This window comes from Drosophila navojoa, chromosome 2, assembly GCF_054131105.1.
Source record: "Drosophila navojoa isolate 15081-1374.11 chromosome 2, UAZ_NAV_1.0, whole genome shotgun sequence".
NCBI classification, from domain to species: Eukaryota; Metazoa; Arthropoda; class Insecta; order Diptera; family Drosophilidae; genus Drosophila; species Drosophila navojoa.
This window is the reverse complement of record NC_142890.1, coordinates 27841887-27857089: the sequence shown is the minus strand read 5'-3', so window position 1 is coordinate 27857089 and position 15203 is coordinate 27841887. Positions and strand designations below refer to the sequence as shown.

Here is a 15203-nt window from a genome sequence, read left to right as displayed (position 1 = left end):
TCCATATTTAATAAAACTATAGGGAATGTTCACATATAAATATTTTTAGTTGAAGAAAGTCGTTTTGATTGATGTTGATTATTCGCCCAAGACATTCCCAAAATAAAATCTCATTTTAAATTTACTAGATAAGTCAAGGAAAATTTTATTTTCGGAGGACAACGCACTTAAGTGAAATTCTATACATGGTTCAAACAGCTAATTATGGTGTATGATGCACGTGCGCTGGGAGCCGCCACTTGAATGGCTCGAGGACATAATTAATAAACTTGTAGTCTCTCTGACGCACTATACGAGACGCTCCACAGACAGAGGCGGCTTGGCCCCCTTCGAGAATAGGACTCCCGAAGACGATAATTATCAGAGGGCCATTACGAGGGCCAAGCAGCGCGTACAAAACAGTTGACAGCCGAGCAAACAATAACAACAAGTAGGTGTATGGGTGTGTGTATGTGTGTGTGTATTTTGTTGTGCCATGTTACCATTCCGTATTTATTTAATGTCACAGAGCAGCGCTACGCCGCGCAGTGTCCAGTGCTTGGGATTGAAGTCCGTCTCGAAATCAATGGATCCCACGTACTTGAGGTCTGTGCGCTGTGGTTTCCTGTAGATCGGACACTCGTACAGCTTGGGATCCTTGCCAGCAGTCGTGTTGATGGCGTATATGTAGATAACCGGCATTTGTTCATAGAGCACCTTCATTTTGGACTCAATCAGCTTGCCGCTGCGGCGATCCAGCGAAGCGCCTGCAATAAAATTCAAGGAATAAGCTTAAGTTGAAGCCGTGCCTGGCAGATTCCACCTAATTGTGACAATGTAAATAAATTTGGCCCATAAACTTAGCTTACATTTGCAGCACACGTGCTAGGGCCCACGCATGTTGATTTTCTTTTTATGAGCTGGGGCCAAACTTATCGTCTTTTAATAGGCAGACACAAAGCCTACAGAAGCCCCCCAAGAGAAACTGCTTCACCTGGTCCACATCTCAATGAATGTACACGTAAAAGTCCAAATTTAGATGTGGCACTCTGCGTATACGTAATTTAATTTGTACGCTGCACTTGGAGTCTTGTTGACTTTCTCTTTGAATGCATTCCCTTTCTATTGCCATATTCGAAATTGGGTTATTGCGTCACGTAGCAGCCGTTAGAAAAGTGCTCGTTGGCACTTATCTATCTCCTCAGATAACAATGAAAAGCAATTGAAGGTATAAGCAGGCAAATCCATTGAATGCAAAGCATGTGAGCTCAAGAAGTTTTCAGTAAGGCTATTGAATGATGAATATTATTATTATGTTGCTTACCAACATTTATTCAATATTACATATTACATATTTAAATTTTTAAATAATTATATAGATGTGGTAGTAAAATGATATATGAACCACAAAAACCATTTGACAAAAACAAAAAAACAAGCAAAAGCAAATTTAGCATATTTTAAATATTATACATGAAATATGTGACAAATATGCAAAAAAGTTTCGTTTGGCTTTGCATTTTCAGCTTTTACGAATTCTGTGTCCTCCAATCCCACAGCTAATCAAGAGCTGACCACAACAAAGATCTGCAGGATGGAGCACACCACACGCAAATTATGCCTTTAACATTCAAATTATCACACACAGAGGTAGATGGGAGCAGGAGAGAAAAAAGGAACCGCACAAACAAGCCAAGTCCAATTTGCCGGGTCAACAAAAGGGCATGACCCTAGACCAACGAGCAAGGACTAAGGAGCAAGGAAAAGAAGTCGTTGTAAGGCAAACATCTGAATATGGCAATTGCGGATACATTATATGCAATATATACAAATATAAACGAGACACTGAATGCGAACTAGCAATTGGCAGCGGTCTAGCACTTGAGTTGAATGAAGTTGAGGTAGGACAGGCAGTACTGGCACCGGCTGATGTACTTACCTTCTAGAAACAGTCCATGCACGTATACACCCTCTGTGGGATACTCGGTAATGTCCTCCTTGTTGTAGCGCGTTATTTGATTCTGCAGCACAACCGAGTCGAGGGCCCAACCTTTGTGCGCTCGTGTTACCTCCTGACAATTTCAACCATCACACGCGACGTATACGCAATGCCAGAACAGGAGGAGCAGCAGTAATAGAAGCAGTTCGATAAGCAGCAAACATTGTTGCGAGAGAAAGAAAAATAATTGCATAAATGTGTGAATAGCTTGACATGTATAAAATGTCAATAAATTGCTAGAATAATAGTATGTCTAAGATGGGAATGTTGGGTATTTGCAGTTAAGTTGAACTATAAGGTAATTATAGTGTAGGAAATACTTAAGTAAACCTCTTTTATGTCTACATTAGATTGTACGCATTCTTAATCGAAAGTCTATTCATACCCATTCTCAGTCAAAATACCATCCAGGGTATTACAAAACGGACATCTTTAAAATATCTGAAGCACGTTTTTATAATGAAATGCTTATCATTTCCCCTGGGTAACACACTATTTAGTAACGTATGCATTAATTATTTACAGTAATTCCCAGCGACGAGAGACAGTATATAATCCAGCTTAAGAGAAAATCTAACCCGTATCTCTAACTCACTTTGAGATATATACAATATGCACTTGGCCGTTATTCAAGAGTTTGCTCTAATTCCGTTGGCATAACAAATACTCACTTGTCGCATGGCGGTCAGGAAGCCTTGTGGATTAAAGAAGCCCGTCATCCAGAACACCTTTTTATGTTGACGAATTTACGCAAAATGTAAGGAAAGAGTTAAAGCGAGGATAAAATGGGCGTTTCAGCAGAATGTATTAAGCAATTAGCGTGTCTGCCTGCCAAGGAATTTCTCTTGTGGCTTATGTCAGACGTCTGGAGCAGGTTGACAGGAAAAGCTGCTTACCCTTGGACGATCCGTCGAAATCCAGGTACGGAATTGGCCATTGCGCTCCAGCAGCTCAGTGTACCAAAAGCCGAGCGTTGTAGACTCCCAGGATATCTAAAGAATAGAAGTGGCATTGATATTGGCATATATTAAGAAAGTATTGAGCTCGCAGGACTTTATTGACTAAGTTATAAGATTATAAATTTGGTATAAGGCGTTAACGTGCTAACATATATGGTGTCTAATGTCCGAAGCCTTTGCTTATCTTGATGTTCATTGCATGACAAAAATCCTCCATCTCTTTCAATGCTTTCAGCTGAGATTCCCTAGTAGAATGCTTGGGCAGCTTATTCTCGACTCGTGGATGGTGCATTTCGCTAGTTTTCTTGCCTTTCGTTATTGTAAATTCAGCCATATGGAACAGTTTCCGTTTCATCTCAAACGTCATCTCCGGCTTCGGCTGAGGCATAATTAGCTCATCAGAATCATCATCCCCGATGTCGCTTGATGACATGGCCAACCCGAAAGTATTTATTTTGCCTTGAGTGTATTTGAGTCGTTCCATTAACGATTTCGGGTCAATCGGAGAGTCTTTCTTAATATATGGGGTGCTTGCATTTGTAACTTTAACAAATCCATAATCGCGCACCTCCAACGGAATGCGAGAAGTGGCATTCACATTGTTGGCGTCAAAGCCTAGACTTTTTCGCTGCTTGAATGAGGTCTTTTGACGCGAGCTCCTCAACATGATTGCCAATCGATTCTTCTTCTTATATTATTATGAATATATCAATGTATTATTTTATACAAGTTTATACAAGTCGCTTTATATTTTTTTTTTAAACTGTTCCGTCTCGAGATGTGTATGAATTTGTTATGATGTGTGTGTTGTGTGATGTTGTTGCCTTTCGAGTGTTTTTTGTTGTCAGCTGAAGTTGGTTTTACAACGCTTGCTATTCGGTTTAACTTGTTAATCAAAGTACATGCTTAAAATTCAACATTTATATTGAATTTTTAAATAAAGTCAGAATAATAACAGACTAGAGTTTATATTTTCCATTGATAAAATAAATAAATATTCAAATATTATCATTCAAATTCAAGCACGATTTAAGGGACATCTCCCAAGGTAAATCGTTAATAATCTTGCATGACTATCATTAATAAAAAATAGCGGGACTTGTCTGCTTTGTTCTAAACACCCAATTGAGTTGGCCAATAATTCTTATTCATACCCAAAAAAATAAAACTGAACGAAAATAAAAATAAACGCCTCGTCTGCCCTTGTCATGGCCCGCGTGTCAATTAAAGAAGGTGTGCTGGGGCGTTAAACGTTTACACGCATAAATTTTGCATACCCAGATCCCAACCCTCAAAATCAATCAAACTTTTATAAGCGGCAATTGAAAACGCGCCAACAATTTGGCATTCCCAGCCAGCAGAGGCTCTTTATATATACATACTTATATATATAAATATATATCTAGTACATAAGCATACTATATAAAAGCAGCCCAGTTTTGGGACCAAATTTGTGTTTGTGTGCCGATAAAAATCTCGTGAGACAAAAAAAATAAAAATAAAAGGGGAGGAGAAAAGCAAAAACCAAGGCGGGCTGAGATTACTTTAGGCCACGATTCGCTGTGGGGGAGCTGTTCGTACGTACATAAAGAGGCTACAGCTGGCCAGCACCTAAGAGACCATAAAATTTGCCACAGTTAAGGGAAAGGCAAATGCTAGTGCGTAAAATCTGCTCTAATTTCACACGCAGATATGCACACGCTCACCTTCATCCAGGTCTCCGGAATGCGGGCATCGTACATGGCGTCCAGCGACTCCTTTAGTGCCGGACTCATCACAATGGTGCCATCAATGGCCAGCTTCAGATCGCAGAGGCACGTGTGGACGCGCTTGATGACGCGTTGCATGCGATCGATTTCCTGCCTAAAATCGTATACAAATAGGTTAGTCACACCGAGTCTAGGCAGAGACCACCGCCTCCTCCTCACGGGCATCGTTGATTCACCTGAGAAAGATGTTCATTGGCAGTAGGATGCCCATGCGTGTCAGATTCTCACGCACCTCGTACGCATTGTACTGGGCGGGCAGCTTGCGCAGCATATCCTCGGCCAGTTGATAGACGATACTCTCACGAGTCTCGCCGCCTCCCCCGCCGCCCTCCTTGGGCTGTACACTCAGAATGGTGTCAAGTATGCCTGCAAAATGGTAAGTGAAAAGATGCAGTTATAGACTGTAAGATACTCTGTAAAAGTAGCTGTTCTACACTTCGGTCCATTCAATATACCCCGTGAACCTTCGTAAACGGACTATAAGTACAAAGCGTCGCCTGATTGTCGCTTATGCAAATACCTGGGTCGCCGATTGGCCACACCTTTTGGGCACCAAAAATAGAATCAGCCACAAAACCGCAACTAAAATGTATATAATTCATTTATTGGTTGGTCACAGCCAACACTATACACACACACGCACACAGACACGCACATACAGGCATGTTCAAATGCAAATTGTGTATTAAATCAGAAGCATTTATCTTATTTATTGACTGGCTTACACAGCGCTGACGTCATACGGCTAATTAATAGGCCTTCAAATGTAAATGGTTAAATAAAAAAGAACGAGCCACATATACATATATCGAGTGCTCGACTAGAGAATACCCTGCGCACATTAACATTGATATATCGAGTGCTCGACTAGAGAATACCCTGCGCACATTAACATGGTGCTGGTATATTTTATTTCAGTTTTTCACAATTTAAGACCGACAAACATTTTCAGCTCACGCTTTGAATCACTCCCATATATTCAAACATAATTAAATAGATAACAAAGTGAATTCATTCAATTTTCTATTCCCATTTCGATTTGGTCGTCCTTTAGTGAGCTGTGTCATTGACCTGGCCACAGAGATTCAACAGTTGTTTCAATTGCGCGAAATGGCAAATAATCGGAAAACCAAAACCAAAATTGAGAAGAACCAAATCAAATTTGAGCTCACCTTTGGCCGAGTTAATCTGGTACGTGATGTCAGCATTTGAATGTAAGCCAAACACCTCGGGCGTGTCGTAGGCGGGCAGACTATTGATGTAATCGATGAACCCCTGCAGGCTCTTCGTGTTGGGCACCTTGTAGCCCTTGTAGAACTCAAAGGTGTTGGAGAGCAGCTGCTCGCAGAACCACACCGAGGTGAACGTCGTCAGCAGGCGCTTGTCGAAATCATCTGTGACTCGGCCTCCATACTGCACCTCGCCAATCATGTAGACCAGCGTTTGCCATGACACGCCCTTCTTGGGATCCATTTCGTCTAAATGATTCTGTATGAACTGCACGCTGGCTGCAAAGTCCGCCTGATTGAATTCATAGGGTATATTCCAGCCGAGCGGGCCGAATTTGCGTCGCTCCTGGACAATGGTGTGCAGAAAGGCAACGGTATAGAGCAGAGAGGGCCACTGGGTGGCTGAGGTGTAGTCCAAAAAGTCCTGGGTAAACGACTGCGAAAGAAAGTGGAGGGGAAAGAAGTTAACTGAATACACTCTAAGAAATTTCTTAGGAAATCAAAAACTATGTTGTCATATGAAAATATTCTATATATACATATATGGATCAAATTATGATGCAAAATATAATTGTAAATACAGTTTATTTCAGTGCTACTTAATAGACACTCCCACCTGATAGCTGCGCTTCAGACTGGCTCGAATGCCCTGTGGGGGCTCATTGGTAAACTTGAGCGCCATCTGGAGAAGGCCAATGGGAAATTCAGAGTGCGGCTCTGTCGTGACCCACATGCGGAAGGTGTCATCAATGTGCTCCGTCTCCACCAGCATGTCGATGACCTCCGAACAGAAGGGCAGCGATAGATGCACATTTTGCAGCAACACCCAGCCGCCATGGGCCATCGACTCCATGATCATTTTGCGTGCATGATACTCCTGGCCCTGACCCATGGAAACGCACTTGAGAGCTGGTGAGAGAGAGAGAGAGAGAGAGAGAGAGAGAAGCATAAACTGACAAGCCAAACGGAATGCCCAATCACACTTACTGATGCCCTTCTGCTTGGCCAATGCACCGATTTGGGTTGTCGGATCGGAGCCAATGGATAGCAGGCAAACGAAGGGAGTACGTGGCTCCGATTCAGCCCAGGTTGCCTCCAGATCCAAGATCTGCATCTCACTGTACTCAGGCCCCAAAGATTCTGTAGACACAAAGAATTAGAGCTGCTTGCATTACAATCTCCATTCAAACTCACCCTCTATATACTTCTTAGCTTGAGATATTGTTCGATCCGGGCACCAGGAGCGTATTAGCAGCAGCTTGCGGAAGCTATCCAGCACGGAGTTATAGCCGCAGGGTATTTCCTCGTTCTCCGGCTTCTCACACTCATACCAACTGCGCCAGTCGCGCTCGTTTAGCTCGATGATCTGCAGCACTGTCGAGAATGTCTCCAGCTTGCTAATCTCCACCAGATTCAGCCAGGTAATGTCCAATATCCAGCGGAACGGCTTGGGCGTCACGGCGTTCAAATCAAGCGAAGCACCGCCTTTAATGAACGTTAAGAACTCTTCATGGCTGATATTCCCATTGTGGTAGTCAATCTTGATGGCCAGCATCAGGGTGAAGAGCTGCTTGTGGCGCTCGTACAGACTGCGATTGGTGAACTTGTAGACCTCGTAGGTGAGGTAGCGCAGGATAATGTTAATCCGCTCCTCAGTGACGCTGGACTTGGTTGACTTGGTGATGGAGTTGTTGAAAATGACGAGGAACTGCTTGAGGGAGTTCTGGTACATGGCATTCACATTACTCATCTCCACAATGAGGAAGTACAGAATGGAGCCTCGCTTGGCCACCGCTCGGAACTCCTCTCGTGCCTTCATTATCTTGCGTTCGGTTACCTCGGAGATCTTCAGCTTCTGGTTGACCTCCTCTGCCGTGGTTTTGGTCACGCGCAGCACCTCGATGAGCGCCTCATCGTCTACTAAGGAGCCTTGCGAGGAGCTGAGGCGTAACAAGAGGTTCGCTTCGAGCTCCTTCATGTTGCGCTGATTTTGCATGACCGTCTCAAAGAGAGCCACGCGCTCGGCTTCCAAGTCGGATTTCTCCATTAGGATGACGCGTCCCAGCAGCTGGTCTTCCAGGCCACGCATGGTGACTGTAAAATCGATGATTGATGTCTTGGCGCTGACCTCTGGACTGAAAGCCGGATTGGGCAGCTTGGTGGTTATATAGAGCATGAAGCCAGGCATCACATCGCACTCCTTATCGCCCACCAACACCTTTTCAATGCTGCCAGACTTGATGAAGTTCTTCTCCAGCACATTGTCGATGACCGGATCCAGATCGATGCCCACATCCTCTATAAGCAACGGTCTGCCCAGGGATAGCGAGTCCTCCAGATGCGTGCGAAAGTATTTGTGATTTAGCGAGGTTATCTGGAGCTCATTGCGATCCTCCTTGCACTTGATCCAGATCTTGCCTTGAGTCTGAGGATCCACCAACAGCGGATAGCTGCTCGACTTGGTCGCGATGAGCGCATTCTGCACTGATAAATCATCATTGGGCAGACCTTGGAGTGTCCACTCGGACACTGTCGAGGAGTCCACCAGCATATTGATGATGTTGAGACCTGTGGTAAACGGAATGCTTTTCTGCTTGAGTATGCCCATCCATGTCCTGATCAGATTTGCCCGAAATTCTTGATTGTACGGCCCGCAATAGGATAGAAATCCGGTGGCTAAGAGCACGTCGCCCACCAGCTTGCCCAGCTGTATTTTGAATTCTTTGCTCTGGTTGGTCCAGCGATGCTTCTCATCCGACAGGCCATTGATGAGCGCCGTAGCTGCCGTCATCTTGCGCAGACAGACATTGGCTGCATCCATGAGGCGTTGCTTTTCGCCTACGGCTTTGTCGTACTGATCTTTGACCGCCTGTAGCGCCTCCTCGCGCTCACGCAGCTGCTCCTCGGCTCCAGCCAGATCGTCCATGGCAAGCTGTGGGAAAGTATTTACGAATTTACCAGCTTTACTTTTTCGTTTAACCTACCTTAAGGCGCGCCTCCTGCAGCGTGAGATTCGCCTTTAGGGGCAGCACTTCCTTGTTGACGCTGTGGAAGAAGCCCATTGCCTTGGTCCAGGAGAGCAGACCCGCAACGTCTCCGCACACACGGCGAGCCATGTCCATGTTGTAGTCCTCCATGCGGAAGTAGGGCTGCAGCAGATCTATCATTTCATCGTTAATGGTATCCTTTGGGTAGTTTTGCAGTTGCAGCAGAAACGTGGCACTGGCCATCATCTAGATGCAATCAGAGAATAGCCTGGAGTGGAAATTAGTGGACAAGCAGAACTGACTGACCTTTAGGGACTCCTGCCAGGAGGGTTTCGGACACGGTGTGCCCGAGTCGGGTATACAGGGATGCAGCTTTCGTTTAAACAGGATGAGCACGCAGTCCATGATACGCATTATAAGATGCGGCGGACGACCTAACTTACGGACCGTGGCTATGTGAGCTGGCTTGATGGTATTCAGCGCATTCTCAGCCTCCTCTAAGGCAGGCTTCGCTGCCTCAAGCTTCTCCTCGGCCAAGGCCTTCTCGTTGGCAATGCAGGCAACGAGAGCCTCCGCCTTGTCCTTGACGATGAGCACCTGATTCTTGACTATCTCCGCTTGCATGGCACGCTCAGTGACCTCGACTAACACAGATTCAGCGTTCTTGGAGGCTTCGACTAGCTCTTCCTCCATCACGACCAGATCTTTTTTTAGAATCTCAACCGAGGCGGAGGCCTCTTTCAGTTTCTCCAAACCCGTATCCATCTTCTCCACACCATCGCGCAGCTCTTGCTGCTTGAGCTGGTAAATGTTTTTATAGCCGGCAATGAAGTTCAGATAAGACTTGGGTGTCACGTGAGTGGCGCGACGGAAACGCTGGAAATATTCGTGCGATGTTTCCGCAACAATGTCCTGAATGGAGCCGAGCGCATTAACCAGCTCTTCCTTAACGGCCGGTGTACACTCAATCTCGAAGTGGCTGAGAAAGTGTCTGGCAACCGAGACCAATGCGTCCTTGGGCCACGGATGCAGCCAATCGATGGTGCAGCCGGAGACCAAGGCGGGAAAGCGCTGCACCCGCGATCTAAATGTCTCTCCCACAGGTGAGAAACAAAAAGCTACGTGCAAATTTGTGCAGGTGCGCGCCAAAAAGAAATCCATCACACTTTCCGGGGTCGCTGTTTTGCGTTGATTCTCGCGTTTCATGACCGGCGTCAATTCCTGCACGATTTCGGCCTGCTCATCGCGCGAGAAGAGATTGGATATGACGCCGCTCGAGAGTATGTTATTGAGATACTCGAGGAAACCTTCCTCTTTGATATCCATATCGGTGAAGAGAAAGGTTGTGCCCTTGCCCTGAACGCCGCAGGTGCGATAGAGCAGCTTTAGGTCCTCTAAAAAGTTGGCCACATTGTACGAACGCGTCAACGCAATTTGGAATGTCTTGTAGCCGGCAATGAAGGATGCCAATTTCGTCAGCGACTGTTTTCCAGAACCTCCGACCCCGACTAGCATAACGTTGCCTCTCGGATGCCGAATGATGCGGGAGATCTTCACCAAATGCAGCATTGCATCTGGGAAGAAAACCAAATCCATTCCGGAGCCTCGCACCATCTCATTGAATTGGGCGAGAAACATAACGAGACGCTCGCGTAGCGCTTCATACGAGTTATGAGAGTTCACCGGTTCATAGACCTTGGGTAATTCCATATCAGTGTCCTCGCCCTCCTCGCCAGTCGGCTCGGGGGCATCCCGCATGAAGTCCACAAATACCGGATTCGGTATTATCATTTGGGAATGGGACTCACCCAGCTCCTCGCGCACTAGCGCTGCCAACTCTGAGCCGAACCACTCCTTGTCCTGGAATGTGGTAAAACGATCGGCAAACACACGCGTACACTCATGCTTCCACAATGACATGAGCACGCTCTCCGCGGTGATCACTGTGGATAAGGTGCCAACCATGCCCTGCCAGATGCGAGATAGATCGCGCAAACTGAAAACGTAGTGGAATTTCGCTGGCGTAGGCAATAGCTTTTCTCGTGTGCGCTGCCATAGATGCCGTGTCACCAGTATCAATTTCTTGACCAGATTGCGAACCTCGGGCACAAAACCGCGCTTGGCATTGTAGTGACCCTCACCGATAACGCGGAAGATCTTATCAATGGAATCGTTGTCGGGTATATTGCAATTAAACACACAGAATTGACGCTTCAAACGGGATGGTATGTCATTGCGTCCACCGCCGGGAAGACCCATGGCCGCCACATATTGTACATCCACAATAGTGGTGAAATCGCCCGGTTTCTCCAGGCTATAGAAGCCCTTCATGTCCATTGACTGTCGCACAATCTCGTTGGTTATCTGATCGCCCCACTCATTGATCTCGGGCAAATTAATGTCATCAATGAAGACGATCAACTTACGACCACCGGGTGGTCCGAACGTAACACCAACTCGCTTCTCCACATAGCTTTCGATTGTGCGCTGAAATTGATACGGACTGGTGGCCGATGAGAAATTGAATGACCTTCCCATATAGGTCTCGATGTTCATTTTCTTCATGAAATTCTTCATGATGACGGTTTTGCCAGTGCCCTGTTCGCCGATGACCATCACGGCGCGCTCCTGATTGGCAATGGTGCCGATCAGATAGTCGATACGCACATTATCCACAATGGGCACCAGAATACTTAAATAGTCCGGTGTGGAAAGCTCCGGATACATGTAGGGTGTGACCAGCGTCTTCCACGACTGCCACACGCCCGTTGGAGAAACGAAAAAGTCAAATATTGTATTCTCATGGGCACTACCCTTCGGGTAGTCCAACTGCGGAAAAGTTTCCTTAACGAACAGATTCATTTTAACACGATCAGTGGTCGAGAGATAACCCCCCAGGCCCCAGGCCAGCGCGAATACATACAAGCGGTGCAAATGCTCCGGCGTACAGGTGTCCTCCTTCTCCTCCACGGCGCTCTCCTCTGGAATTTCTGTCAAATTAAAACCAAGATCTCTCAATATCCACATATACAAAGCCCACTGAGGACACAAAGACACACAAACAGCACATACATATATCTAGTACACAACTATTGGGATTCAGTGGGGAACACAGGCTTACATGGGAACTACTACATCATTGGACATACACAGGATGGGAAGGAATAGCAAGTTGTCACAGATATTATCCAATGCCAATAAGACAAGAATACTCTAGATATACTAGATAAACTCCAAGCTTAATCACGGATTGATTACATTAACAAAAGCTTGCTTCCTTCCCAGAACAAACACATAGACTATTTTAAGGGGTGCAAATATGTTTAGTAGAGGAATTATTATAGATTTTACAGCTCCAGCTCAATACAAACACACAGAAGCGGTTTTCAGCAAAAAGTTAAGTTCAACAAGTTTTGGTTTTAGAATGTTAGCTCTACGAGAAAGGTTTTGCGCTTTACATTTATCTATTAGAAGATTACGAATTTTGTATACTTTACCGACAATCTGACTGCCAATTGATTGCCGTCGCACTTCTTCGTTATGTTTTTGTTGTTCAAAACGCTTGGCCGCTGATGATTGAATCGTTTTGGATGGGTTCAACTGCTATAAGGGTTAAATTCGCTTCGGTATTGAACTTACCGTCTTGACTCTCCTTGCTGGACAAGCTCAAAGCCTGCTCATCCTCTTTTTTCGTAGGGATCAGTCCCTCCAATATAAACAGCATCTGCTGCACTATGTTGCACTGCAGCACAGGCATTTGTAGCTTCACATTCTGTGCACCCCAGTTGTAGACCTCGACAAAGTTCTGGTCGAAGAGCTGAGAGAAAACCGCCTTCTCGCCTGGAGCCCGATTTTTCAGCCAGGCCTGCACAACTAAGGTTTTTATACTGTGAATATAGATGAAAATGATTGCCATTAAATATCCTTACTAGGCCGTGAGTCTAAGCCGGAGGAGCTCATGTACACCATGCCGTTGCGGGAAACCGTTGCCGGCGATGCATTATCAATGTTGTGTGGCTCAAAAATGATCTTAACCGTGGGCGCCATGGTCAGTCGATCGCCATTGGCCAGTGTCAGGGTCTTGTTGTCGTCCAGCACAGAGTTCAAATTTTCTATCCAAATACTGTCCACGGGACCATCGAGCACCAGCCAGACATGCTCCCCTGCTTTCAGCTTGAGAGTTTTGCGCCACAGCGCCGAGAAGATGCCATCGGTCCAGTCATTCGTGGCCACATCGAGACGTCCAAACATCTGAGCCGCTGTTATAGCCTTCGGATTCATGCGCATCTCTCGATGATAATCGCCCATCTGGGTCATGGCTTTCATTAGCGTATGGATGCAGGTACTTTTGCCAGCCCCACTCGGACCTAGGGTCATGATGCCGTGTCGCACATTCTGCGTCTCGTAAAGCTGTATTAGCTTTAGAACCCATGGAGGATGGTAGACCAGACTAGCCTCTTCCGTTTGCTGTAGTATGGCGGCTTCCAATTCAGGGTAGTTGGTCTTTTCGAGAGTCTGTTCGAGAGATAGATTTAATATTAATTTTAAATGTTATAATGATTTACTTATAGCCGAACATGTCACTCACCTGATTGGGAAACAAGTCCGACACCAGCGATATGAAGAGCGGTTCATCGTCGTCAATCAGCTTGGAGAGATTCATGTCGCGCAGGACCCGCATCACAATCGTACTCTCGCTATCCTTAGAGTTCCGGCGCTTGGCTGCGCCCAATGTGCGCAACACGGACAATATATTCCTCAGACCGAAATCATAGTGAACTTGTTTGGTCAGCTGCTCCTCGCACAGCTTGTACAGGGTATAGAACTTGCGGGCCAGTGTGATGTTCTCCAAAAATCCACAACTAGCCAATTTCACTCTTATGATTATCTGTCTGTCAGGCACCATCATGGCCACCGTGCGAAATTGAATTTTCAAGTTCTCCGGCAGCTCCTTGCGACCAGCATATCCAGGATTCTGTGGGTAAACATTTCAAATCGCTTTACACGTGTTTCGATTGCTCTCTGCATGTGGACTGTAAATAAATAACAAATGCTTGCAAATATTGTGCACGAGTGTACCACATAGTCCTTACGATGGGACCCCACCCACAAGACTGGATTCACAGGGCAGCCTTTCACCCTGGCACCCTGGTACCCTGTCACCTCAGCCATCGTACATAACTCAACCACCTGGCGGATAATTTTGACGCATTTGGATGCTACTCGCAAATATCAATAAGTTTATCAAATACAAATTGATTTATCTTACTCGCCCTGTGCATGTGCTCCTGCCTCATTCACACAGTCAGCCACAGCGAGGCAGTCAGGCAGCCAGCGAATAAAATACAGTTAGTGTGCGAGTGTTAGTGTGCAGTTCACAATTTTACGGTGGAAATTTAAAAGGTGAGTTGTGTGTAATATAGTGGCACATATTAAAGTGGGTTGAAAGATGCCCCAGGAAAATTTCATCAATATGTAAGCTGATGTGAAATAAATATGCAGAGGAGATAGATTTATTGATAATGAAATAGAGAATAAGTAAGGGATATAAAATTTACAAATGTAAATAAATACTTTTTAAAACAATCTAGAAAGAAATTTTGTAATAATACCAAAAAAAAAAAAAAATTATACATCTATGCCGAGCCGAAATTTTCATTTAAAGTAAAATAAATTTGATAAAGCAAATACGGAAAGAAATTGAATTGGAGAAGTAAAGAATAAATAAATAATTTAGATATTAAATAGTAATATGCTAAACGATCGATTTATTTAAAGTAGAAAGTTTTGAATGCTGAGCTGCAGAATAGCGGAAATTTGATTTGAATCCTTTCAAATTAATCGCAAGTAATTTCACACAAATACTGGAAACATAATCTAGATAGGCAATCAACTTATTAGAACGTCGAAAACTGTCGCACGTTAACCAAAAGTAAAAACCCATTTGTCAATTTATGGGAACATTTGATACGAGCAGAAACTAGCAAAAAAGGTAGGTAAATGAGAAGGAAATAAACCAATCGATTTTGTGGCACGCTAATCCAAATGTAAACAGAGTGTATGTGTTGAATGTGGGCGGCGGTGAATTGGCAGGGTGTGGCAAGGTAGCTGCGACAACGTGTTGTTGTGGGGTTGCCCATTATATTTCCTCTTTTTTTCTGCATAGAAATAAGCAAAGTAGCCACAACAAAGGATTTAGCCAATAAACGGGAACAGCAAGCGCATGTGTGAGAGTGTGTGACCGTATTTATGTGTGCTCTCCTGTCATATAATGTTTCATT

The 15203-nt window shown here is 45.0% G+C and overlaps 2 protein-coding genes across 5 annotated transcripts in view; both read right to left on the bottom strand.

Annotated features, from left to right (window-relative positions):
* Window positions 1-113: 113 nt before the first annotated feature.
* Window positions 114-15203, bottom strand: part of Dhc1 (dynein axonemal heavy chain 1) — a 30488-nt gene continuing 15398 nt past the window's right edge. For 2 of the 4 annotated variants that reach the window (XM_089256728.1, XM_030384442.2), the window contains 16 exons: window positions 13511-13897; window positions 12852-13437; window positions 12562-12795; window positions 12420-12491; window positions 9229-11912; window positions 8920-9168; window positions 7130-8867; window positions 6923-7075; window positions 6552-6844; window positions 5879-6371; window positions 4883-5072; window positions 4644-4800; window positions 2875-2970; window positions 2650-2706; window positions 1919-2051; window positions 114-746 (listed from right to left, as the gene is read on the bottom strand). In XM_089256728.1, the coding sequence (XP_089112854.1) occupies window positions 493-746; window positions 1919-2051; window positions 2650-2706; window positions 2875-2970; window positions 4644-4800; window positions 4883-5072; window positions 5879-6371; window positions 6552-6844; window positions 6923-7075; window positions 7130-8867; window positions 8920-9168; window positions 9229-11912; window positions 12420-12491; window positions 12562-12795; window positions 12852-13437; window positions 13511-13897 (7776 nt within the window). In that variant the 3' untranslated portion in view covers window positions 114-492. The remainder of the gene's footprint in view (window positions 747-1918; window positions 2052-2649; window positions 2707-2874; window positions 2971-4643; window positions 4801-4882; window positions 5073-5878; window positions 6372-6551; window positions 6845-6922; window positions 7076-7129; window positions 8868-8919; window positions 9169-9228; window positions 11913-12419; window positions 12492-12561; window positions 12796-12851; window positions 13438-13510; window positions 13898-15203) is intronic. The other 2 variants (XM_089256729.1, XM_030384443.2) reach the window with 1 other exon arrangement.
* Window positions 3006-3810, bottom strand: I-t (inhibitor-t). The gene has a single exon (XM_030384444.2). It carries the CDS (start codon window positions 3602-3604, stop codon window positions 3098-3100), a length of 507 nt encoding a protein of 168 aa, XP_030240304.1. The 5' UTR covers window positions 3605-3810; the 3' UTR covers window positions 3006-3097.